Source organism: Salmo trutta, chromosome 14, assembly GCF_901001165.1.
Source record: "Salmo trutta chromosome 14, fSalTru1.1, whole genome shotgun sequence".
In the NCBI taxonomy this organism is placed as follows: domain Eukaryota; kingdom Metazoa; phylum Chordata; class Actinopteri; order Salmoniformes; family Salmonidae; genus Salmo; species Salmo trutta.
The window spans coordinates 70,313,283-70,341,042 of NC_042970.1; the positions used below are offsets into that span (position 1 = coordinate 70,313,283).

At 43.4% G+C, this 27,760-nt stretch overlaps 1 protein-coding gene across 2 annotated transcripts in view; it reads left to right on the forward strand.

The window, feature by feature from the left end:
- The first annotated feature begins 35 nt into the window (after positions 1-35).
- The window catches only part of LOC115147226 (serine/threonine-protein kinase 10-like), a 30,998-nt gene continuing 3,273 nt past the window's right edge, over positions 36-27,760 (forward strand). The window contains exons 1-17 of one of the 2 annotated variants that reach the window (XM_029689337.1): positions 36-853; positions 2,461-2,625; positions 9,821-9,869; positions 10,224-10,373; positions 14,111-14,183; positions 14,518-14,712; positions 15,044-15,125; positions 16,518-16,649; positions 16,928-17,818; positions 18,051-18,181; positions 18,568-18,691; positions 19,276-19,455; positions 22,020-22,112; positions 22,751-22,822; positions 24,084-24,213; positions 25,202-25,326; positions 25,966-26,157. In XM_029689337.1, coding sequence (XP_029545197.1) covers positions 701-853; positions 2,461-2,625; positions 9,821-9,869; positions 10,224-10,373; positions 14,111-14,183; positions 14,518-14,712; positions 15,044-15,125; positions 16,518-16,649; positions 16,928-17,818; positions 18,051-18,181; positions 18,568-18,691; positions 19,276-19,455; positions 22,020-22,112; positions 22,751-22,822; positions 24,084-24,213; positions 25,202-25,326; positions 25,966-26,157 — 2,937 coding nt within the window. In that variant the 5' untranslated portion in view covers positions 36-700. The remainder of the gene's footprint in view (positions 854-2,460; positions 2,626-9,820; positions 9,870-10,223; positions 10,374-14,110; positions 14,184-14,517; positions 14,713-15,043; positions 15,126-16,517; positions 16,650-16,927; positions 17,819-18,050; positions 18,182-18,567; positions 18,692-19,275; positions 19,456-22,019; positions 22,113-22,750; positions 22,823-24,083; positions 24,214-25,201; positions 25,327-25,965; positions 26,158-27,760) is intronic. The other variant, XM_029689338.1, reaches the window with a different exon arrangement.

Genomic DNA, 27,760 nt, shown 5'->3' on the forward strand with positions numbered 1-27,760 from the left:
GAAGAAGTGAAAGAACTACAGTTGCGGGCTCATGAACGCGCATTTGACACTAAATCCTCTAGATTACTGGACCCCGTGCCTCGCCAAGGGAAAGAAGATTGTTTTACCATATCGACGGTGTTTTTATTCGCTATATATAAATTCAAGTGACTTTGGGGGATCGAATATAACATTTAATGGGAATAGAATTCTTTTGAAGGGTCGATTCTGTACCTTCTCTGTCTGCTCTTTGGTTGAGGAAAGAGCCCTACCGTTTGCGTTGTCAGGCCAGTGTTGGTTGTTCTGAGTTAAGGAACAGCAGCAACTTCCCGTGCTTTGCACTGTGAAAGTCAATTCTTTGGATGGAAATACAATGCCAGGAGACATCAAAGTGAATATTGTTGGTGTAAGAATCAACAATAGCCCATGATGTCGGTGGAACTTTATTTTGTTATGGGCTAACTGTGGTATCGTTGCCATAATAACGGCTTGACCAAAAATGATTTCAATCTAACAGTATTTTAAATAATTCTGAATTGTTATAATACTGTAACATATTGAATATGCCACCTCAGAGTCCGCTTGGCTCAGAAGAACACACCAAGGGACCTAAGTAAACACAACAATTCAACTCCTGTGCAGTAGAATGCACTGATGATCTTCGTATTGCTGGATATTCATTCCTTTGTCAACTATCTATCTGAAGAAGGCTGGCTTGAAAATGGCATCCTTTTTCAATTTCCGTAAAATCTTTAAATTGGGTGCTGAGAAGAAGAAGAAACAATATGAGCATGTCCACAGAGATGAGAACCCAGAGGAGATATGGGAGATCATTGGAGAACTGGGGGATGGAGCCTTTGGAAAAGTCTATAAGGTAGGATAGGTCCTTTTGGGTCATTGTAGATCTCTTCCGATTCATTGTAGCAATGATGATGACATTGTAAACACGTTACACTTACAGTTTAAAACCATGTTTCAAGAATCGTCAATCATGTCATGTGTGTGTTCATCTCAGTCCACTCTGCTGTAACCAATTGGAGTAATATATCCTACATGGTGTTCCTTGGAATTCTTCCCTTAGGCTTTAACTGGAAATGTTACTTCTTACTCTGTGATTAGGACTGAGCCCAACATTGGATTAATGACTGCCATTCTTTTTATTTTGGTCAACATTGGCAACTACACTGCCTCCAGTCCACACACACATGAACGCACGCACGCGCACACACACACACACACAGCTATTTCTTCCCAAACTCTGATTGTTAGGCCATTCACAGCAGCCCTAAACCCTGTTAGATGAGTCCCAATACATTGTGGCATCGTTTTCACCGACCTCGATGCATGGGCAGAGCAAAAAGCATTGTTTACATGAGTGACATTGAATGTGAGTGGATGGCCAAAACCAGTAGCAGGGTGCTTTGTCGACGCTATTCCAATTAGCGTGTTTGTTTTTCTGTGGCCACTAGCCTATTTTGGGGCATGGTGTAATGGTATAATAATAGCTATGTGGATCCCTACCATGATTGTGCTCTGTTTTCAATTTATTTCTGATCTATTAATAGGACTGTGTGTGGTCAGTTATGGTTTCCAAATCGAACTAGTACTTGTTGTAGAGAATCCCATATGCCTTAGTCAGTTTAGTAACACACGCCATGTGAAGTTGACGACTACTACAACCAAACCGTTGGCTGCTCCATGAACAAAGCACAACAACATTTAATATAAGACTACTCCTAAGAATAGTAAATAATGGACCTTTCTGGCATTACTAGAGCTACAACAGGCCAATCGAAGCACATCTATGGGAAGTACATTTCCCAGTAATACTCTAACGTCCTGGGCTGAGAGCCATCTCTACGATACCAGCTATAATATGCTGCAATCTCATGATGAGTCCCCCTATTTGAACCGGCCTCCAAACTCCCCATCGATTCATAGTGTAAGAGAAGAGTCTGTTTGTGTGTGCTGAATATGGATCCATCCTGTGAATGTGATCATGTGTAATGTGATAATACAGGATAATGTATTAAAATAATTTCAATGGCAGACGTGACCTGAGGAACACACCCAGGTTAAGAGGAAGTGCCATATCCCATATCACCGCTGTCCGCATCCAGCACATCCTGCTATGAGACACAACCAAAACGAACAGCAGGACGGTTCCACTTCAAATGGAATTGGGACTTACGCTGTGATGGTTTTCATCAAAGATGTGACAAATACATTTGAAAAAAGTGTCAGTTGGCTGCTTTTAGCTTTTTGCGAACGTCATGTGAAATCTGATGTCAACTCTCTCTCTTGACTCCTATTATGAGAGCAACAACGGGACCTATAATTTCCATTGTCATAAAGCCCCCCCAAAATAACACACTCACTTAACCTTGGTACGTCTTCTGCGGATGTCAACAGAACTCAAGTCTATTCCATTGTCAGAAGCCACCATAATAACCCTCTGACTTCTGCCTGTGTGTCTCTTAGGCCCAGAACAAGCTAACAGGCATTCTGGCTGCAGCTAAAGTGATCGATACCAAGACGGAGGAGGAGCTAGAGGACTATATGGTAGAGATCGATATCCTGGCCTCCTGCGACCATCACAACATAGTGAAGCTGCTGGACGCCTTCTATTACGACAGCAAGCTATGGGTGAGTAGGGAGTGGCGTTCTCAGCGGAGGCTGTGCTTTGTTAGCGGTGCTGCTGTAATATGTGTGTTGATGTTCGTCATAGCATAAACTCCGAAGGTCTATTCACCGGAACATTGGTTGTGAGATGGAATGGCTTATGGGGAATCAGCTAAGATCAGCCGTGTGCTGCAGTGTCGTCCTTTGTTGGGGCCTCTTAACTAGGCTGTTATGAGTTGTGATGACTGACCTGTGTCATGGCTTTCAGTACAATGGAATGTTCATCCTCCTCTCACACCTACGCTACCTCGGTTATCGTCTTCTCAGGTCAAAGTTCAAACGAGCACAGGTACTAGCAGCATTTATTGTAGGTTATCGCCATATTTGATATGGAAATTCATTTTTGTATTACAGTGTATTATTATATTGCCTTGTCCGTGGTCACGATGTCACTGAGTGATGTTGTGTCTTTCAGTCACCTCCCAAAATAACTAGAGTCCAGCCATATAACCCTCTCTTGGTGTACACATTGTTCTAGTCCTCACCTTGGGGATGGTGGTCACTTCCTGTGAATTTTGATTGGATTTGGAGATCTATTTTCAGATGACTTTTTTCCCGGGGCACCCCTGTGTCCGTAGATAAGGATGACATAATTGCATTGGGAAAGTGGTCATGCATAAATTAGGACATCTGTGCACTCCGGGATTGCAAGGAGTAGTTCAATCATATCTAACTAGCTAGTAATAAGGGCCCGTCTGTTTTGTTTTGGTCTTCTTGGCATAGGACACCTAAAGTGAAACAAGATATATAGGAATATAATACCTATAAAACAAAGGCATTTCCACCTTTCATTCAGGAAAAATGGATTCAACAAATAATGCGTAATATAAAATCTAAATCCACACGGTTAGTTCTTCTAAAGTGCTACCTGATAGGTTACATACCCTAGCCTCCGAAAGAGCTCCAAAGGAGAACAAGAGACAAAAGCTTTTTTCTAGCTGGGAAATAATAAGTGGTACGACCCGGCGGCTCCCTGTGTCTCCCTCCCTGCTGACACAGAAACATCCACATAGACATATTATCAGTAATCAGACTCATCCCAAGCTGTGATGATTACCTGCAGTATTTGGTTACACTGCAGCCCTGTTGAGTGCTCAGCCCTTTCCCTCTCCATTGTCTGCTGAACAATGGCTTCTAGACCAATGGAGGTTGTGTATTGATTATTATCTAGGCTTTTTATTTATATATTTTTTTATTTAACTTTTATATAACTAGGCAAGTCAATTAAGAATACATTTTTATTTACAATGACGGCCTAGGAACAGGTGCAGAACATGAGATTTTTACCTTGTCAGCTCGGGGATTTGATCTAACAACCTTTCGGCTACTGGCCCAACGCTCTATCCACTAGGCTACCTGCCACTTACACGGTAGCTGGTGTGTAAATAGAGAGAGCAAGAGATTAGCACAGGAGCTCTTACTGTAGATGAAAGACGTTCTAAAAGGTTGTGTAGAAGTCAAGTCTGGAGAGTGATTTATTTTGTCTTCCTCATTTGATATGACTCTAATAACAATGTGGTAAGCACATTATGTTTTTTAAGGGTTAGATTAGGGACAGTAGCCATTTTATGTTTCCTCAATTTCACTTAGGTTTCCACAATGTGAGACTGAAGCTAACTCTTTTACCATGCACATACCCTCTTTGCAAGTTATTGGATAGACTAGAGTTAGCCCTATATATAATGCAGAGTGGCTGTGGAATCCACTTTTCTGGACCCTTCTTCCCAGCAGCTAAAGGTCCCGAAGCTTCTGCACATGTACAGGATTCTCTACTTTGCCTACAGTCTCTGCTCTACTCGTAGAGAACAGGCTACTCTGGCGAACGGTGCTCGTTTAATGAAGTTAGATCAAAGCTGAATCAATGTCTGCGAGGTCACATAATGATAGTATTCTACAAAACTGAATCACATGTGCTTTGATTGAAACTAAACACGTGTAGGCTACAGTTTGGTAACACCATCTGCTCTAAAATGCGCTCACTGTACATCATTAGTTTTCCACCCTCACCAATCTACACACAATACCCCATAATGACAAATCAAAAACAGGTTTTAAAAATAAAAAACTGAAATATCACATTCACACCCTTTACTCAGTACTTTGTTGAAGCACCTTTGGCAGCGATTACAGCCTTGAGCCTTCTTGGGTATGAGGCTACAAGCTTGGCACACCTGTATTTGGGGAGTTTTTCCCTTTCTTCTCTGCAGATCCTCTCAAGCTCTGTCAGGTTGGATGGGGAGCGTTGCTGCACAGCTATTTTCAGGTGTCTCCAGAGATGTTCGATCAAGTTCAGGCTCTGGCTGGGACACTCGAGGACATTCAGTGACTTGTCGTGAAGCAACTCCTGCATTGTCTTGACTGTGTGCTTAGAGTCGTAGTCCTGTTGGAAGGTGAACCTTTGTCCCAGTCTGAGCTCACTGGAGACGATTTTCATCAAGGATCTCTCCTGTACTTTGCTCCGTTCATCTTTGCCTCGATCCTGACGAGTCTCCCAGTCCCTGCTGCTGAAAAACATACATGATGCTGCCACCACCATGCTTCACCAAAGGGATGGTGCCAGGTTTCCTCCAGACGTGACGCTTGGCATTCAGGCCAAATAGTTCAATTTTGGTTTCATCAGACCAGAGAATCTAGTTTCTCATGGTCTGAGAGTCTTTAGGTGCCTTTTGGCAAACTCCAAGCGGGTTGTCAGGTGCCTTTAACTGAGGAGTGGCTTCTGTCTGGCCACTCTACCATTAAGGCCTGATTGGTGGAGTCCTGCAGAGATGGCTGTCCTTCTGGAAGGTTCTCCCATCTCCACAGAGGAACTCTAGAGCTCTGTCAGAGTGACCTTCGGGTTCTTGGTCACCACCCTGACCAAGGCCCTTCTCCCCCGATTGCTCAATTTGGCCGGGCGGCCAGCTTTAGGAAGAGTCTTGGTGGTTCCAAACTTCTTTCATTTAAGATGATGGAGGCCACTGTGTTCTAGGGGACCTTCAATGCTGCATAAATGTTTTGGTACCCTTCCCCAGATCTGTGCCTCAACACAATCCTGTCTCGGAATTCTACGGACAATTCCTTCGACATCATGGCTTGGTTTTTGCTCTGACATACACTGTCAACTGTGGGACCTTATATAGACAGGTGTGTGCCTTTCTAAATCATGTCCAATCAATTTAATTTACCACAGGTGGACTCCAATCAAGTTATAGAAACATCTCAAGGATGATCAATGGAAACAGGATGAACCTGAGCTCAATTTCGAGTCTCACAGCAAAGGGTTTGAATAGTTATGTAAATAGTTTTTTAAATTTATTTTTTATTAATTTGCCAAAAATTCTACAAACCTGTTTTCGCTTTATCATTATGGGGTATTGTGTGTAGATTGCTGAGAAATATATATTGAATCCATTATAGGATAAGGCTGTAACGTAACAAAATGTGGGAAAAGTCAAGGTGTCTGAATACTTTCCGAAGGCACAGTAAATGCATATCCCCATGAAACTGATTGAGATCAAATGGTTGGTATGCAGGTGCTTCATGGACTTTTCGCTGGTAAAACTTAAAGAATTATCATTAACGATTGACAGTGAGAAATGTGAATGGACGGTGACCACAACATTATTTGCGTAAAGGTAAAGAAACATGCGCAGTACGTGATTCAGATCTTCAGCTCTGGGGAAAAGGGACCTACGGATCCGCAGCCTCAGCCATTCTAATTTCCTATCCGAACCACAGTGTACTTGACCTTAGACTGTTAGGCCTAATCATGGGTCAGATCATATGTTGCATATCTTTGTCTCCCAAACCACAATTTACCTGATCTTTAACCTTTTGGTTAGGATCTTAGCCACACAGCTGCTATCTCAGAGTTGTGTCCCCCGTCTCTCTCTGCACCACATGAATGGCTCCTCAGAGGGCTGTGTGTGTGCTGGGAGAGGAAGTCATGGTGACAGCCCTGTAGTTCCTCTCTACCCGCCTGCCACTGTAAAGACCCACTGTTTGGTCTATTGTACACTGTTGTACATGCAGCTGGACTAAAACAACAGCTCGCCTACCAGTGAAACAACACTACAAGGGCCTGTATGAATGACAAGACTGTTTCAAAGCTTAGGCTAGGCAGAGCATACTGTCTTATTTTACCAGAGTTTTGTTGGGTAGAATGAAAGGTTTTTGTTGAATTTTATGTCTGATAGGGTTGTAATAAGGCTAAACTAAGAATTGGTTCTTCTTTTGTAAAACATCACAGCACAGTTGAAAAATATATGGCAAATAGAAATCAACTGGATGGTGTTCAGAGATAGATGGGAGGGGTTGAGTGGAGCTGAAGGATGGGACTGGATGGTGTTCAGAGATAGATGGGAGGGGTTGAGTGGAGCTGAAGGATGGGACTGGATGGTGTTCAGAGATAGATGGGAGGGGTTGAGTGGAGCTGAAGGATGGGACTGGATGGTGTTCAGAGATAGATGGGAGGGGTTGAGTGGAGCTGAAGGATGGGACTGGATGGTGTTCAGAGATAGATGGGAGGGGTTGAGTGGAGCTGAAGGATGGGACTGGATGGTGTTCAGAGATAGATGGGAGGGGTTGAGTGGAGCTGAAGGATGGGACTGGATGGTGTTCAGAGATAGATGGGAGGGGTTGAGTAGAGCTGAAGGATGGGACTGGATGGTGTTCAGAGATAGATGGGAGGGGTTGAGTGGAGCTGAAGGATGGGACTGGATGGTGTTCAGAGATAGATGGGAGGTGTTGAGTGGAGCTGAAGGATGGGACTGGATGGTGTTCAGAGATAGATGGGAGGGTTGAGTAGAGCTGAAGGATGGGACTGGATGGTGTTCAGAGATAGATGGGAGGGGTTGAGTGGAGCTGAAGGATGGGACTGGATGGTGTTCAGAGATAGATGGGAGGGGTTGAGTGGAGCTGAAGGATGGGACTGGATGGTGTTCAGAGATAGATGGGAGGGTTGAGTAGAGCTGAAGGATGGGACTGGATGGTGTTCAGAGATAGATGGGAGGGGTTGAGTGGAGCTGAAGGATGGGACTGGATGGTGTTCAGAGATAGATGGGAGGGGTTGAGTAGAGCTGAAGGATGGGACTGGATGGTGTTCAGAGATAGATGGGAGGGGTTGAGTGGAGCTGAAGGATGGGACTGGATGGTGTTCAGAGATAGATGGGAGGGGTTGAGTGGAGCTGAAGGATGGGACTGGATGGTGTTCAGAGATAGATGGGAGGGGTTGAGTGGAGCTGAAGGATGGGACTGGATGGTGTTCAGAGATAGATGGGAGGGGTTGAGTGGAGCTGAAGGATGGGACTGGATGGTGTTCAGAGATAGATGGGAGGGGTTGAGTAGAGCTGAAGGATGGGACTGGATGGTGTTCAGAGATAGATGGGAGGGGTTGAGTGGAGCTGAAGGATGGGACTAAAAACAAACAAAAAGATACTATATTTTACAATAGTTATGTATACGCTGGAAGTAGAAGCCTAAGAGTGTCCATTAGTTTACTCTAATTGGGGGAGGGACGGTAGGGTTAGGGGAACATAGTAAAGGATTTTTGTTGTTGCTGTGTGTGTGTATATATATATATACATTTACCCAAAAAATATATGGGGGATTGGAAATGATGCAGACAATTACATTGATGGAAGCCACAATCTATCTGCAATATTAAAGCTGGTCTACCCCCTAATTATTATTATTATTATTATTTATTTATTTTTTTTATAAAATTGGTTCTTAGAACGGTCACACGGGTCATTGTTGCAATAATTATGTTGGACTCTAAACCTCAATAGGTGAACAGGTCAACTTCCCTCTAAATACTAGCCAAAAGGAGAATAGAGTACCTATAATTTCTCATTGACTGTGTTACATTGAGGAAGTGTGTTTTGTCTTCCTCTTCTTGGCACCTCTCACCAAATATGTCTTCAATTGTTTCACTGTCAGTAGCATTTCTCTATTCTACTCAGCCCTAGCTAACTCAATTTTGACTGTATTGAGCACTGTAGGGCCGTGGATAACTTGAGCTTGTTGTTTTGTATTTGTTAGCCTCGTTGTTTCTCTGTTGTATCCGTAGTGTTAGCAGCTTTCTAGGCTAGATTAGGCAATAGCTCTGATACTGTCCAAAATCTATTGATACGTCAATAGATTTTGGACAGTATCGACTATGCTAGTCGAACGATACTACCTCCCTACACTGAATGGCTAGGTGTCTCTCTCCTCCAAATGCCTAGCCTTATCGCTTCTGCAGCTAAAGCCAGCCCCCTCCCACCTGAGGCGTGCGTGGAAACTCCTAATCCTATTTGGGGAAAGGGCTATATTCTGGCTAGCTACGCTAGGCTAGGCTGCATATGTCTACTCTGAGAAAGCCTTCAGAGCAGAAGCAACAGAATAGCCCCTCTGGCCAATCCTCTTACCTCAGCGGCGCAAGGCAGCCATATTGAGAGCTCCTTGAAACCATTTAAGGCTCAGCAGGTTTCATTCACTGAACCTGGGCAGGAGGAGGTTCACTGTTCAACTCACTTTGAAATTGTTTTACACAGCAGGGCCTGTATACACAAAACGTCTCCGTAGGAGTTCTGATCTAGGATCAGGTCCTCTCTAATGTCCATATAATCAAATTCATTTATTGATCTAAAAGGGAAAAGTGACCCTAGATTAGAACTCCTACTCTGAGACACTCTGAGAATACGGCGACAGACCGGGGAGTTTGGTCTTTAAAAGAAGGTGACTTTTAAAGTGTTGTTTGTGTATGAATCAGGTGACGGGGGGGATGGGCTTTTAAGTATGGAGAGGAGAAGGTTGCTGGTCCATAGTGTAACAACTTAGGCCTAAGTGATGGATAGGATAGGTAGAGTTAAGTGTGTTGCGTCTTGATATCATTGAACTTGAGACCCTTTACGACCCTTTGCATTGAATTGTAAGGCTACTGGGTCCAGACAGGGCTCCATTGACAAAGACCACATGACACAGTGACTTGTTGGCCTATAGTACGATGGAAAAGGGGCTTACTTTGTATAGCTGTAAACACTGAAAGTACTATTGTTTGTTGTAAATGTATGGTGTGTTTACCTGTTCCTATGGTATTTAAGCTGTTATGGCATTTTTACCTCATTAGATGAATGCTGTTAGTTTCCTTTAATCCACTGTACTGGATCTACTGTAACCTTCTTCTCTTATTTTGTAGATCCTGATAGAGTTCTGTGCAGGTGGAGCGGTGGATGCCATCATGCTGGGTGAGTCAGCCTTCCTACATCCTACTTCTAAAGGATATGATAAGCACATGAGTGATAAGTCATTGGTAACAATGGAAATGTATTTAACATTATTATGTGATGGACATAACAGTATAGTAACTGTTAACTGATATTGAACTACCAGTGATGAGCACCAACACGATGTAGACCACCCTCATACTGCATTGATAAGGTATCAGTATTAACATTTTTCATTGACACAGCCGTAAGCCAGCTCAGTCCTGTTACTGAGGGTGTGTGTGTGTGTGTCTGCGACTGCGTGACTGCGTGAGTGAAACCCAGTGTGTGAGAAGGAATGCTAAGTATGTGTTTATGTGGCCCCGTGTCCCTCAGAGCTAGAGAGGCCCCTGACGGAGCCCCAGATCCGGGTGGTGTGTAAGCAGACCCTCCAGGCCCTCCTCTACCTCCACGACAACAAGGTGATCCACAGAGACCTGAAGGCTGGGAATATCCTGCTATCCCTGAACGGAGACGTCAAACTGGGTAAGAGACTGGGGAAGAGAGGCTGGGAGTTACCTAACCCTGTGTTTCACAAACCTCTCCCCGGGGACCAGCGGCCGTTCCATGTATTAGAACTATTCCACAGCTAGCACACCTGATTCAACTTGTCAACAATCAAACCCTTGGATAGGTGTTTCAGGTGATGTAGTTCAGGGCTACAACAAAATTGTGAAACGTCCAGGGGTCCCCGAGGAGAGGTTTGAAAACCACTGTCCTAACCTACTATCTGTGCTTAACATGTACATTTAGTCCTTTAGTGGAAGACACTTTTACAGTCATAGTAAAATGACCACCACTAAGGTAGAATGCACTACCATACACTCTTAGAAAAAAGGTCATTCGGCTGTCGCTCCACCATTTCCTGGTTGCTAAAATTCTAATAGTTTGTTTAATTTCAGTTTGTGACAAGACAAGCAATGTGTAGAGAATCATTGTACCATCTAAACCGCTGTGAAATATATTTTCAATAATCCAAAATATTGTACAGTGCCTTGAAAAAGTATTTGCCCCTGTTTTTGCATATTTTTTATGCTGAATGTTATCAGATCTTCAACCAAAACCTAATATTAGATAAAGGGAACCTGAGTTTACAAATAACAAATCAAATGTATACTTATTTCTTTAATTAACAAAGTTATGCAACAAACAATTCCCCTGTGTGAAAAAGTAATTGCCCCCTTACACTTAATAACTGGTTGTGCCACTTTTAGCTGCAATGACTGCAACCGTATGTTCAGCGTTTGAAGCTGGTGTACAAAACCAAAAGTAAAAGACACAAAAACAAAACATAAGAACGGGAATCATAGAAATAGCACACATAGAACAGATCTACCGCTTCTTAGACTTGCTTTCAATGAGAACGACAGATTTATAACTCACGTTTCTATGTGAATTTGGTTGGTTCACCAAAAAGTTACATATTGCAGCTTTTAAAAGGGTCAGGGGGACGTTTTTGGATACACCATAGAAGTGCATTCTTGGATGTTAGAGAGGTGCACCTATTGGTGCATTTAGTCAAAAATAAATGCTTGATATCACCGCTCTGAAACACCAAATATGTTTAGCGCAGATGTGGAAGAAAAAAAAGAGAAATAAGGTAGTATTTGTTTGTTAGGTTTATCATAACATTTATAACACAATATACAGACAGAAATATTCCACCACGTAATATTGTAGCCGTCATCGACGAATCAGTTATGTCACTCAGTTATGGCAACGCTAACTGCCTGCAAATCGATTGCGTGTTAGGAAAGCCTGCATGTCATCATTGTTCTGGCATATTGGTACACAGTGAGGGGTGCTCCACACAGTAAGCTCCAGACTCATCATGCAGTAGGTTGTGTATTAGGATGAGTCGTAACTTTGTGCATGTAACAGGCTTGATGTGATAATGCAGTACAAAGTAGGGTTTGTATCAGTACAGTGACAACAAAGGTGGCTGTGAAAGTGCCTGTTTGCATGTCAGTGACAGGCAGTGAGAGACTTTGTGTGAAAGATGAATCACAAACACACACAAAAACACGTACATACACACACCCACTCTGTTATAAACAACACGTGATGTCATCGTCCAGATGCACACGTTACGTAAAAATCTGTGTTGTTGTTGCATGTTTTTCGTGTCACTAACATGGTTACTGTTATGCTTTTGAATAAGCCTGGATTTGGCTGAAGGCCTATATGTATTTCAGAAACAATTGTTTAACTTGTATAGATTGGCTTAGGCCAGGGGTCTTCAACATTTTCTTGCCCAGGGACCACCTCCTAGGAAAGCCAGTGACCCTGGGACCACTATCATACGTTAGCAAACAAAATGGCACATGTCTTGCCTTATCATCAGGTGAATGAGACTGACAAGGAGAAGTAATTAACATGTTTAAATGAATAGATTTGGTAGATAGTTTTTCATTATTTTGACCTCCCCACATCATAATCAAAGATACTGGTAACTAACCCAAGATATACCACCAGTGTTGTTCCCAATGGGAGCAAAGTAAGCTTAGTGGGCAGAACACGCAAGGTTTGGGCAGAGCCAAGCACTAGCTAAGCGCAATCCTATTGGCGCATTCTAGCATGTATTTGCATATTTCTGTTAGGGAACGCCTAGTCTGTGAACTGAGGGTGTGCAATAACTCAATTCGCCCTTGCACTCCTAAACAATGCACTTTTTTCTAATTGTTTCTAAAGGGTCAAGTCTGCAGAACTTAGTGCACTCTGTTCGTAACAGATATTGTAGTTTTTGGAAGAGAACTGTATTGTTTAATCAATGAGTAAATTAGTCGAATGTGGGCAAATTTCATCTAGCTTCAGCTTCTCCCACTTCCCGCCACTGGACTTCCTCTCATCATTATATTTGGTAGTTTTAAGCAGATGCTTCAGATTTATACATCCGGTGAGACATCTGGCTCATTCTTCTAGCTGTGTTATAATTGGAAGAGGAACTCTCACATAATTGTTTGGATTCTTTTTTTAATTACACCTTGATTTAACTAGGCAAGTCAGTTCAGAACAAGTTCTTATTTACAATGACGGCCAAACCCGGATGAAGCTGGGCCAATTGTACACCGATCTATGGGACTCCCAATCATGGCCTGATGTGATACAGCCTGGATTCAAACCAGGGACTGTAGTGACGCCTCTTGCACTGAGATGCAGTGCCTTAGACCGCTGCGCCACTCAGGAGCCGACATTTTTATTCATTTGACCACATTAAAAAAACAAGCACACCTGAAAAAGACACATGCACATGAGTGAAATCATAGGGGATAACACACAATAAAGTCTGGGACTTATTTCCATTGTTGTCCTGAACATAGCCTATTAGCTAGAATGGTAACACCAAACACATTTTCACTAAGAGCATCTTTTTATCTGGTTAAACAAAGATTAGCCATGTGTAGGCAAAAATGTATGTCCAAGTCAAGAAAGCTTACCAGCAGCCAGCGGCACTTGCCACACTAGTAGCCTATTCGCGGATGCATTTTCAAAGCCTATGTCAGATACAGTGAGTGTAATTTGCTCAATGTTTAGGAGTTGAGAAATAAAGTTGACATCATTAGAAATAAGATAATATCCTATTTTCTACTGTAGGTACTCTACCGTTCAAAAGTTTGGGGTCACTTAGAAATGTCCTTGTTCTTGAAAGAATACTCAACTAGTCTAAAGAAGGCCAGTTTTATTGCTTCTTTAATCAGGACAGCAGTTTTCAGCTGTGCTAACATAATTCGAAATGTGTTTTCTAATGATCAATTAGCCTTTTTAAAATGATAAACTTGGATTAGCTAACACAACATGCCATTGGAACACAGGAGTGATGGTTGCTGATAATGGGCCTCTGTAGGCCTATGTAGATATTCCTTCAAAAATCAGCCGTTTCCAACTACAATAGTCATTTACAACATGAACAATGTCTACACTGTATTTCTGAGATCAATTTTATGTTATTTTCATGCTTTTCTTTCAAAAACAAGGACATTTTCTAAGTGACCCCAAACTTTTGAACGGTAGTGTATGTCATTTAAAAAATATTCTGTTGATGCTAGCGATATTAATAAAAACATTTAAGTAAAAAAAAAAAAATCTAAATCACTTCAATATATACTGCATATATTTTTGCGGACCCCCTGCAGTACCCCTGGCTTAGGTTAATTCTTATGAACAACAACAACATGTTGTACCCTAGTTGCTAATAGCAGCACTGTTTCCCATCGGTGTTTCAGCTGACTTTGGTGTGTCGGCCAAAAATACCAAAACACTACAGAGGAGAGACTCTTTCATCGGGACGCCATACTGGTGAGTCAAACATGAAAACCTGTCATATTGTTGTAATTCATCAAATTACTATTTCTCCCCATTCTTCTGAATTGGCCAGTCATCATGATTTACTTCTGAATGTGTTCCCCCCCCAAAAAAAGATTTATTTGCATTTCAATTTATTGAAACCTTAATGTATAGCCTACAAAATCCCAATATTACTGTACAAAAAATGCTACAATTCCACATTTCCCCACAATTCGTTTCATAGTCATTTGCATTTCACCTAATATGTTTTGTCTCTTTGTCCCTTCATATTTCACTGAAACATTTCATTTCCTCTGATTGGTTCTTTTTTATCCGTTCTTCCCAGGATGGCCCCGGAGGTGGTGATGTGTGAGACTTTTAAGGACCGCCCATACGACTACAAGGCTGACATCTGGTCCCTGGGGGTGACTCTGATCGAGATGGCCCAGATTGAGCCTCCCAACCACGAGATGAACCCTATGAGAGTCCTGCTGAAAATAGCCAAGGCCGATCCTCCTACCCTGATGCAGCCGTCGCGCTGGTAAGTCTGGCGTGTCAGTCAGTGATGTGGCAGCCTGGCAGACAAGTTATTTCTGTCTAGGTTTGGCTTCAGGAACCCTCAATTAAATGGGAAGGAAGAAATGCCCTTTTGATTCGCTGTTACTCTGCACAATGTTCCTCTTCTTGCACTTTCTTGCCTAGAGAGATTGTGTCACTAATTCACTCCTCTCTGCACTTGCCATATCTGTTGAGATGGTTCTACCTACTCTAATTTACCGCAATGCCTTTGAGAGGAATACATGACACTGTTTAATTGTAGCCCATTTTCAATGTTGTAGTTATTACAAGTGATCTCCGTTCACTCTCTTCAGGTCTCCAGAGTTCAGTGATTTCCTAAGAAAGTGTCTCGATAAGAATGTGGACAACAGATGGAATGTGGCACAACTTCTACAGGTAATGGTGACACACCTGTTGCCCCCTTTTGCCCTCACCCCACCTCCTCTTCTCCTCAGCCCACCTCCTCTCCTCCTCAGCCCACCTCCTCTCCTCCTCAGCCCCTCCTCTCCTCCTCAGCCACCCTCCACTCTGCCCCAGTCCATCCCACGGCCACCTGTCAAATTAAATACATGGCCATATTGGCCCTGATCATGATGCGATAGCTGCTCAGCCGGTGCATCTAAGGTACATCTGTGTCAGCCAGGTGCCTGGTGTGCTAGCTAGCTAGCGCGCTAACGACACTTACTTATCCCCTCTGCGCCTCCGTCAGCACAACAGGCTTTTCTTTCCGAAAGGGTTTAAAGAGCGACCGCCAAGCTAGACAGAATGACTTCCAGCCAGACAGTAAGACGATAAGGCGTACGGAGGACATAAACACACATGAGCTCAGCGTGGGACAGTACAACAGGAGTATCGTTATAAAATACTGAATACCACCGACGAACTTGTTGATAGCGAAGAAGCTGCATATTCTTAGGCCGGCGGTTGATTATGTTCAGCAGGTGTCCTGGCAAATGAAGGATAAGGTAAGACTTTGGTGTTTGGAGAAGGGATGCATTATGACTGCAGTACCTTACAGTAGGGAAGACAGTGTGCTTTGTGTATTAATCAGATTGTTTTGAGTTGTTATGAAGATTGTACTTCACATTGTTGACTAAATATACACTGAGTGGACAAAACATTAGGAACACCTTCCTAATGATGAGTTGCACCCCATTTTGCCCTCAGAACAGGCTCAACTCATCGAGGCATGGACTACAAGGTTTAGAAAGTGTTCCACAGGGATGCTGGCCCATGTTGACTAATGCTTCCCACAGTTGTGTCAAGTTGGCTGGATGTCCTTCGGGTGGTAGACCATTGTTGATACACACAGGAAACTGTTGAGTGTGAAAAACCCCAGCAGCGTTGCAGTTCTTGACACACTCAAACTGGTGCGCCTGGCCCCTTACTATCATACCCCATTCAAAGGCACTTAAATATTTTGTCTTGCCCATTCACCCTCTGAATGGCAGACATACACAATCCATGTCTCAATCCTGTCTCCTCCCCTTCATCGACACTGATTGAAGTGGATTTGACAGGTGACATCAATAAAGGATCACAGCTTTCACCTGGATTCACCTGGTCAGTCTGTCATGTTTTGTACACTCAGTGTATTTTTCTTTAAATTGTGTATCTTGATTTGTTTGATGTGTCTCAATTGCACCTCTTTGACTGCAATATTGAAATCGCACAAATATTTTTGTCGTCTTTTCAGATGCAGTGTAAGTAGTACACTTCAAGGGGACATAATAGTCTTTATATCTAAAAGTGTCCTCAATATTATGCATCTTTTTTTTATCGTTGCAGCATCCATTTTTGAGTACTGTGACAGACAGCAGACCGCTGAGGGAGCTGATCGCTGAAGCAAAGGCTGAGGTTTACGAGGAGATTGAGGAACACAAGGAGGAAGAGGAGGAGGAGGATGGAGAGACACAGCGGGTATGTTACGCCACAGACAGCTCAGTTAGAAAAATAACCACATGAAAGAGTGAAACGTTATAGATGGACAGTGTGTATTCTTCTGTGGTCTTCATCGTTTATTATAAAGAACAGGCTGCAGTCTGTATTGACTTGACAAAAAAAAGGAAAATGATTGACTATTGGTTAGAAGTATTTATTTAGAATCATTCCCACAGTTCTATTATTTGAAAGCTAATCTAGACATTATCTGTTGATTATTTGAACCTACATTTTGATTTTCATCACGTTTTCTTCAGGGTCACAAACGTGCACCGTCCGATGCCAGTGTTGCCAGCTCGGAGGATGAGAAACTCCCTCAGTCTCCCTCAGCCTCCATCTTGGAGTCTTTACCGGAGAAGGCTGAACCGGTTATCCTAACACCACAGATTGTTGAAAAGGTTCCTGAACCAAGCGTCGTCAAACCAGAGGAGAACCTGGTTGTGGATGCTAGCTTCGTCGAGGAGCCTGCTGTCCCTGCAGAAGTGGAGAAAATGGATGAGACCCTTGGTGTTCCAATAAATGGAGAGACAACAGAAGCCAGTGAGAAACCAGTAGAGGTGAAGGAAGAGGATGAGAAGGTTCCAGAAATAACAGAGGTTTCCCCAACAGAACCCAGTGAGATAGCTTCTTCAGAACCAGCTGAGAAATCAGCAGAGCCCCAACCAGAAGAAACCGTTTCCAATGCTGAAGTCACCGTAGCCGACAAGGAGATGGAACAACTGGCCATATCCAATCAAGATGAAAAGGAAGTGGACACAGCTGAGGTCCAGACGAATGAGATCACCGCAGAAGGGTCAGAGGCCAAGGAAGAGCCAACAGAAGACAAGATGGAAGTTGAGGAGGAACCAGCCAACGAGGAGCCTAGCAGGGAAGCAAAGGTTACCGTGACAAACCCAGAGGAGACTAAGGTGGAAGACAAACTCACACCTGCATCTCCAGCGGTCTGGAAAGAGGAGGAAGGAGAGAAAGAGAGAGTGGAGTATAAGCCAACTGCGGAGACAGGGACTCCAGTGAAGTCTAAGGATGAGAAGGAGAGGGATTCGGACTCTGGGAGTTGTTCTGCTGCAGATAACGGCAGCACAGACATGAACCTGTCCATCTCCAGCTTCCTGACCAAAACCAAGGAGCCAGGACCCCTCTCCATACAGGTACGGCATCACAATACACTCTCTTTAGAGAATGTCTTTTCAAATCCATTGGTAATAGCTAAGTAATCCAGTAATAACCCTCATGAATACACCATTATAAATGCTTCATACATTATTATCAGTGTTATAAATGCTTATGAATTGTAATGTTTATAATGACCGCTTTATCCCATGAAGTAGTCCAACTACAGTATATTGATGGTATATTTATTGCCACCATTTTGTTTTTCAGGACACCAAGCGCCAGAAAAAGACACTGAAGAAAACCCGTAGGTTCGTGGTGGATGGAGTCGAGGTTAGCGTGACGACGTCGAAGATCGTCACCGACAATGACACCAAGAACGAGGAGATGAGGTTCCTCAGGTAAAGATTCATTTACATGAATTAGCATTTTGAGCATTATGCATTGAAATATATGCCAATACTATGCAAGGATATAATCCATCTCTCCTGCAGTATAAGCTCAAGCTTAGGCTCTAACTGAACTGAATGAACGAGTGAATGTAGCTATTTTAGTATATTGAGTGTACAAAACATTAGGAACACCTTCCTAATATTGAGTTGTACCCCCTTTTGCCCTCAGTTAATTTGCATATCAAAGTGCTACTGAGTCCATGCGTAGAGATATCTTGTTATATAACGTTTTCATTGGTCTCTCCTTCTCCATTGCTTTGGGTTGGTTAATCTCCTTTTGGAGAAAAAGATGTTCCTCTCTCATGTTTTTTTTCCTCCTCCCCCTCCTCCCCCAGGCGTCAGGAGCTGAGGGAGCTGCGTCTCCTCCAAAAAGAGGAACAGAGGGCCCAGCAGCAGCTCAGCAATAAACTGCAGCAGCAGAAAGAACAGATATACCGCCGCTTCGAACAGGAGACGACCGTGAGTCACTATCCATTTTGTCAAAGCCTCAATGGGAGGTGCTTTGAGACCTATTGAAAGGTACCATCTAGCACTGTAATTGCATGTAGTGCTGTAGTACTATAACTGCCCATTCGTGACCCTGGCCCCAGTCATACTGTGTCCAACCTAGCACAGTGACAGAAGATTGCCTACTGGTGTGGTCACAACCAATCCTGAAGGAGCATGCTAAACCACACATGACTGTGAAACAGTAAGCTGAATTAGCCCAGTAAGACCAGTTAGTCCCTGCCCAGTATTACAGAGGTATGTCCCGTCCACACCACACCACAGCTTCCATGTGCCTTTTGCTCCTGTTACATCATTACTTATTTCTGGACTAGGTAAATCCTTCTGTATGTCAGTCAAACTGCCACTCACAGTTTAGACAGAGACTGAATCCACTAGCCAGCTAGTAAATCCAAGGCAAACTGGATGCCATTGAAATGCCATGGCTTTCTGTAATTTTCCAGTCATTCATCGATGACCAGTGTTTGAATACTAGTTCTATTTCTAGTGAAAGTGACGAACTGACACCGAATCAAAATGACATCCTCATTCTACAGAGTAAGAAGCGCCATTACGACCAGGAAGTGGAGAACCTGGAGAGACAGCAGAAGCAGACCATCGAGAGGCTGGAGCAGGAGCACACCAACCGGCTGAGGGACGAGGCCAAGCGCATCAAGGCCGAGCAGGACAAGGAGCTGTCCAAGTTCCAGAACATGCTCAAGAACCGCAAGAAAGAGGTAAGGAAGTCGAGGGCAGTGGGTGTTAGTGTTGCACGGTATACCCAAACTTCAGGACTTTTTCTATACTAGAACATGAAAAACGGTTCAATACTTTCGGTTCTTCTGTCAAATGTGTCTCACGTCGTTTACTGATTGAGAGAGGATCAAGTCTGTCTATCAGCACAGCCGGTCCACTTATAGCGCGAGAGCACCGTGCCTGCTTCACTTACCCATTGCTAGCTGTAGTCTGTCCTGAAGAACCACTGCTCACACTGGGAGTCTGGGCTGCATCATGTTATCTCTCCTCAAATGCTGCACAGAAGTTAACACACTTGAATAATGCAACACAGCACGTAGAAATGGTGCAACTGTTAATTACTGTCCGCAAAACAATGTTCATTACAGGATAGAACACTTTACAATGTAATAAGATCACTTTTTAGCTTCCAGCTTTGTAGGCTAACTTTCCTTGCTAGCTTACAGCTGAAGTTAACATCAATTCCCTACCCTAGTACTTTGTTTGTGATAATAATGCAAACCATAATGCAAAATATGCTGATTTTCAAAGCTGATTGTCACCAAAAACCATACAGTCACTGCCAAAATTTTTATTCATTCACTTGGTCTCCCTCGCCTCAGGTCTCTCCTGTCTCTGCCACTGTGTGTGTGTGGGGGGGGGGGGGGGGGGCTGCTGCTGCTGCTGCTGCTATGATTTCTTAATCCGGCCCTGCACACTCCTGTTGAATATGCATTCATCTGTATTGTGAATAGGCCTAGGCTACATCTTGATTTACCATTCAAATAAATGACTCCCATTATGTTATGTATTTTGATTAGTAAAAACGAAGTAAAATTGCATGATTGTGTAATTGATTCATTAACACATACATGGCTATCTGGAGCAAGTGCCATTCTGTACATTTGGCCAATGTGCCTTTTTTAGCCGTGGTATCGTTTTGATATTGAGTATAGTGATGGTATTAAGTACCATGATACTAATCCTGGTATCGTTATCAAAGTCACATTTTTGGTATCATGACAACAATAGTGTGTGTGTGGTATGTGAATGTTGTAACTGATGCTGTAAAGGTCTGGCTGTGTGTGTGCTTGCGGTGTACAGTACATTTGTGGGAAAGAAACATGTTGATCCGTCTTAGATTAGGCTAAGCAGCGATTGGACTCTCTTCGACTGTCTGTGATTTGCAGGATTGTTTTCACTACATTGTCTTGCTGTTACATTTTATATTTTATTAATTTAGCAGACTCTCTTATCCAGAGCAACTTACAGTCACCTTAAGATAGGTTGGTGAGAATATCACCGTTGTCACCACATATCAAAAGACGACAAGGAATAGTTGTCTTTTCAACAACAACAAAACTTATTGAAAGACAAAAATATACTAAGCTACTCTTGCAGAGATTAGTTGTTTTCCCAGACTATCGATGAGCTCTGTTGAACTGGATCACTAAAAGTGGTTTTAATATAAATTATGTACTGTTGAACTGGATCACTAAAAGTGGTTTTAATATGCATGATGTACTGTTGAACTGGATCACTAAAAGTGGTTTTAATATGCATGATGTACTGTTGAACTGGATCACTAAAAATGGTTTTAATATGCATGATGTACTGTTGAACTGGATCACTAAAAGTGGTTTTAATATGCATGATGTGCTGTTGAACTGGATCACTAAAAATGGTTTTAATATGCATGATGTGCTTTTGAACTAGATCACTAAAAATGGTTTTAATATGCATGATGTGCTGTTGAACTGGATCACTAAAAGTGGTTTTAATATGCATGATGTGCTGTTGAACTGGATCACTAAAAGTGGTTTTAATATGCATGATGTGCTGTTGAACTGGATCACTAAAAGTGGTTTTAATATGCATGATGTGCTGTTGAACTGGATCACTAAAAGTGGTTTTAATATGCATGATGTACTGTTGAACTGGATCACTAAAAGAGGTTTTAATATGCATGTATTGGTGACATCATGACATAAGAAATTCTGAGGAACTAGTCTTATTTTCAATATCTTACATTTCACAGGGTAGTTAAGTCCAGCTGACAAAGATTATATATTCTCAATCTTGTTTGGAAGGGTTTCCCTTGTTTAGCATTGACAGTCATGTGAATGTTTAGATGTTTATCCATGTGCACCCCAGTTCGTCCTCAGTATTAATCCCATAGTGTGCCATCGTAAGAGGATAGCCCAATCTACACGACAATCCCATGCCTATTTATAGCAGCTAGCGTTTTACTGACACACCTGTGGTTCCAGTAGATCTCTCTCATAGGGTTTATATAACCTGTGTCTAAATCAGTCTGAAACTGTCACTTCTCGTCACCTGATCCCAGATCTGTAGCCTATGTGCTGAATCCAAATGGTTCTGACTAGCCTATCGTCCGAGATGTTGGCTTATGCAGCGCATACATACAAATCTGGCATCAGGCTACTTCTCATAGACTTTGGCTAATGAGTTGAATCACAAATCCATATCAATGCCTTGTTGTCGTGTCTGTGTTGTTTCTGCTGTCACTGTCGTGTGTTTGTTTGTGGGCTGCCTCATGCCACAGTTCAAACAGGAAATGCGACTCACGCCCAGGCACAAGAGAAACGCTATCGTGAAACGGGGAAAAAAGGATATAATCACAACTCCACGTGAAGAGGTAGTTTGTTGTGGAAAACGTCGGGTGTGGCTTTCCTACTTGGACTGTCCCTTCAATGTCAGTCTACAATTCTTCCGTTGACTGCTTTCAAGATCACTGTCATTTAGCCCCTTTGGGAATTTTTGGGCTAGTCTTTTTTTCCAAAACTTGTCTTTTGTGAGGTTGGTTTTTGGTCCAAAATAGAGTTTGTGTATGTATTATTCTACAGTAGATAATTTCATTAAAAACATGAATCAAGTAGGCTTACAGTATCTTCCAGCACAAGTTACAGTATAGTCCAACACTATTGATGTGTTTTCTAACAATCCACCCACCTGTGAATCACTGTGGAACACATTGCCTGTATATTACGGGGGTGTAACAGTGTGTCAGTGTAATGGTTAACTTAGCCAGCAATGTTTATGGATGAGTGGCTGATGATTAGTAGCGTATAATCTGTTCTGGTCTACAATGTGTGGCCCAGGTTACTGTGCTGTATGGAGCCTGAGTGCCAGTCTGCTTGTCCACTATTGCCAACTCCTTTTCCCTTACGGTCATACATGGTAGCGAGTGTTAGCAGTAATGCAACAGACAGACTGGCGTTCAGGCTACATGTTATGATTTAGTAGAGTATAGGTCTAATCTGTTGTGATCTACAGGGAGTGGCCCAGGGCATGATTCAATCTTTTCAGTTGTCCTCCTGCACTCTCTTCAACGCCCCCATGCAGGACGTAAGTTGTAAGATTCCCCCCTTGGTTTGAAATGTGTCCTCTTCTTGCTCTCTCACATGGCAGTAGATTCACTCACTGACTTTGAGACGGCAGTGTTTATATTGGTGCGTGTGTGTGAGTGGAATACTTTGTGGGCGTTCTCCTTTCCTTAACACCTGGACTGATCAACATGTGGAGGGCTGGTTTAAAGGGAATGCAGCAGTATTCTATTTTGGGATTTGGCCGACACATTTCTATAGAGGAAATGTCATCAACCCTAAACTTAGCAGTTCAATCAACCTGGAACTTAGCAATGAAAAAACAACATTCACAGTGCATTACCCATAAACGAATCAAGTCCGCCAGTCGACGTCCGGTGCTCTACGTTTTCGATGACTCAGCACATCTAGTCCGTCTAGCCTACGTCCTGTCGCCACATTGTTGCCAGCTTCCACAGTGTGGTCCATTAACTCAAGCCATATTTATCCCCAGGTAAACTATTTATTTTTATGGAAACCATAGTCCAGACCCCATACAGAAGGGTTGGTCAGATTACGCGTCTGTCCTGATTGGGGGGTAACATCAACAAGCTAGACCTGTCTGCCAGCTTCAATACTCTATGGTGACTGTCTCTCGTGCTGTTGGAGTCGACTGGGGGAACTAGAGCAGTTGAGGTGAGGTGAAGACAGTCATTTCAAATTGACGGACAGACACGTGTTGTTTGGCATCGTCAGCCTGTGGTTTTTGTTTGCCGTGCTATTACGGTTAGCTTAAATCTCTATTCTGTTCATCTCTTAAACTGTACTGACACAGTTCTCTTCTGGTGTTTCTTAATTTACTCAAATGACATTGTAGGCCTGGTTTTAGGGCTGTATTGGCAATCTGAGTAAGTGTAACAACTCATCGACTAACTAAGAAATGACACAGTGTCCTGTGACTCCTGGTGTGTTTTGGTTCTGTGAATTTGGTCTCAGTTGACCTACTAATGGCCTTGTCATTTGACTAATATCACTCTCTTTCTCTCTTCTTCTGTCTGGATCGCACAGTGTATAGCAGAGGTACTCAACTCCTACCCTAAGAGGTCCGGAGCCTGCTGGTTTTCTGTTCTACCCGATAATGAATTGCAAACACCTGGTGTCCCAGGTCTAAATAACTCCTCAATTAGAGGGGAATAATGGGAGAAAAAAAATGCAGTGGAACTGGCTTGGAAGTCCAGAGTTGAGTTTGAGGGGCATATAGAGATTCTTTACTTATCCAGTTGTCTTTCCCTCTTCTTCCTCAGGAGCAGGAGTTCCTGCAGAAACAGCAGCAGGAGCTGGACTGTGCCCTGAAGAAGATCATCCAGCAACACAAACACGAGCTGGCCACCATCGAGAGAGACTGTCTCAACCACAAACAACAGCTCCTCAGAGGTGAAGATGCATCTCTCTGCGTGATACGTAAACTATAGATAGGTACTCAGTCATAGCAGCTTTCAGCGGGGAGAAACCTGCCTTAACCACAAACAGAAGATGCATAGCTCTGTGTGAGATGCAAGTAGCACAGATGCATATTGCAGTAGGATAGATACGCTGCCTTACAAAGATCATAGTTACCACATAGAAACAGTCTACCCTAGCCGTTATCACCAGCATACTTAAAGGAAATACAGTAAACCTTACTGTTTGTGTGTGAGATGGAAGCCTCAAACACACAGTGACACAGTATATAACTTAAAACAGAAGCTCTACAGAGTTCAACCTAAGGCCCCGTCAGGCCTTGACTCTAATTGAGCAATAAGGCACGAGGAGGTGTGGTTTATGGCCAATATTAAGCTAGACGCAACACGGAGTGCCTGGATCCAACCCTTAGCCGTGGTTTATTGGCCATATACCACAAACCCTGAGCTGCCTTATTGCTATTATAAACTGGTTACCAATGTAATTAGAACAGTAAAAATACATGTTTTGTCATACCCGTGGTATATACCACGGCTTTCAGCCAATCAGCATTCAGGGTCCGAACCACCCAGTTTATAATACCTTATAATAGCCTACTAACCCTGCCTGGTCAGATTCCAATCATCCCATACACATCAGCTTATAGAAATAGCTCCACAGATAGGTTCACAAGCTGTAGGCCTTGATGACTTGCTGATTGAATGGTATGAACCATGTTCGAAAGGGAAAGAAAATTAACGCCTGAAGGAAGTGTCTCACAAACAAATTCCAAACTAACCAGTTAGTCAAATCTAGTGACATGGTTTTTGGGTGCCAAGATTCATCAAATACAAAGGAATACAGATGAAAGATCTGATTACAATGGAGGGGTATTGTATCTAATAATAATATGCTGAACTTCCGTGTAATGCAGTGTTTTCTTGTACTGAGTTTCCTTGTACTGTGTCTTTGGTCCTTGCAGCACGGGAAGCAGCAATGTGGGAGCTGGAAGAGCGTCACCTACAGGAGAAACACCAGTTGTTTAAACAACAGCTGAAAGACCAGTACTTCATGCAGAGACACCAGCTGCTTAAGAGACACGAGAAGGTACAGTAAGGCTTCCAGATAGACAAACAACAGCTGATTCAGGATCAGATCTCATAAGCCTAGTCCTGAACAGAACCATTAGGAGCAAAATACCTGAACAGGTTGGGGAATAAAGTGAGGCATAATTCTGAATGACTACAAGTTTTGACTCATAACATCTTAAATCAGATTGGAAATATGCCTGGGTATATCTGTTTCTGCATTCAATGATGCGTCGTTGTTTTCCCAAATGCGGACTGAGTAACGTTGACAAGACAACTAAATGGCTAACACTTTGGCAACTAGTCTAATATCTCAAATATCTCATTTCTATGGAAGCTAATGATGTGTTTCTGCCACCCCCCCACCTCCCCTCTCCTCCTCCCCTCCCTCCCCCTCTCTCTCCCTTCTCTCCCCCCTCTCTCCCTCCCTCCCTCCTTCCCTCTCTTCCTCCCTCTCCCTCTTTCCCTCCCTCTCTTTTTCCCTCTCTCCCTTCCTCCCTCTCTCTTTCCCTCTCTCCCCCTCTCCCTTCTTCTCTCACTTCCTCTCCCTCTCTTCCTCCCTCCTTCCCTCACTCACTCTCTCCCTTCCTCTCCCTCCTTCCCTCTCTCCCTCCTTCCCTCTCTTCCTCCCTCTCTCTCCCTCCCTCTCTCTCTGTAGGAGATGGAGCAGATGCAGCGCTACAACCAGCGTCTGATTGAGGAGATGAAGAACAGGCAGACACAGGAGAGGGCCCGCTTACCCAAGATCCAGCGCAGCGAGGCCAAGACGCGCATGGCCATGTTCAAGAAGAGCCTCCGAATCACTGGGGGCCCCATCACACCTGAGCAGGAGAGGGAGAAGGTCAAACAGGTGAGAGATAATGGTCAAAAAACACATAGCTGAGAATGGAAACCTATGTATTTAGATGTTATTTTCAAAGTATAGTCAAATCAAATCAAATTTTATTGGACACATACACATATTTAGCAGACGTTATTGCGGGTGTAGCGAAATGCTTGTGTTCCTAGCTCCGACGGAGCAGTAGTATCTGACAATTCACAACAATACACACACATCTAAAAGTAAAAGTGTGGAATTAGGACGAGCAATGTTGGAGTGGCATTGAATAAATACTGTAGTATAGAATACACTGTATACATATGTGATGAGTGAAGCAGTATGTAAACATTATTAAAGTGACTAGTGTTCCATTATTAAAGTGGCCAGTGATTCCATGTCTATGTATATAGGGCAGCAGCCTCTTTGATGCCGGGTTGAGTAACCAGGTGGTAGCCAGCTAGTGATGGCTATTTAACAGTCTGATGGCCTTGAGATAGAAGGTGTTTTTCAGTCTCTCGGTCCCAGCTTTGATGCACCTGTACTGACCTCGCCTTCTGAGTGATAGCGGGGTGAACAGGCCGTGGCTCGGTTGGTAGATGTATGTCCTTGATGATCTTTTTTGGCCTTCCTGTGACCTCTGGTGGTGTAGGTGTCCTGGAGGGCAGGTAGTTTGCCCCCGGTGATGTGTTGGGCAGACCGTACCACCCTCTGGAGAGCCCTGCGGTTGCAGGCGGTGCAGTTTCCGTACCAGGCGGTGATACAGCCATACAGGATGCTCTCAATTGATTATCTGGAAAAGTTTGTGAGGGTCTTAGGGGCCAAGCCAATTTTTTTCAGCCTCCTGAGGTTGAAGTGGCTCTGTTGTGCCTTCTTTTTGGACCATTTTAGATTGTCAGTGATGTTTACGCCGAGGAACTTGAAGCTTTCCACCTTCTCCACTGCGGTTCTGTCTGTGGATAGGGGTGTGCTTCCTCTGCTGTTTCCTGAAGTCAATGATCAGCTCCTTTGTTTTGTTGACGTTGAGGGAGAGGTTATTTTCCTGGCACCACTCCACCAGGGTCCTCACCTCCTCTCTGTAGGCTTTCTTGTCATTGTTGGTAATCAGGCCTACTACTGTTGTCATCTGCAAACTTGATGATTGAGTTGGAGGTGTGCGTGGCCACGCAGTCATGGGTGAACAAGGAGTACAGGAGGGGGCTAAGCACGCCCACTATGTTTTTTTAGACCTTCACCACCTGGGGGCATCCCGTCAGGAAGTCCAGGACCCAGTTGCACAGGGCAGGGTTCAGACCCAGGGCCACAGGCTTAATGATGAGCTTGAAGGGTATTATGGTGTTGAAGGCTGAGCTATAGTCAATGAACAGCATTCTTACATAGGTATTCCTCTTGTCCAGATGGGATAGGGCAGTGTGCTGTTTCGATGGCGATTGCATTCTCTGTGGATCTATTGGGGCGGTATGCAAATAGAAGTGGGTCTAGTGTGTCAGGTAAGGTAGAGGTGATATGATCCTTAACTAGCCTCTCAAAGGACTTCATGATGACAGAAGTGAGTGCTACGGGGCGATAGTCATTTAGTTCAGTTATCTTTTCTTTCTTGGGTACAGGGACAATGGTGGACATCTTGAAGCATGTG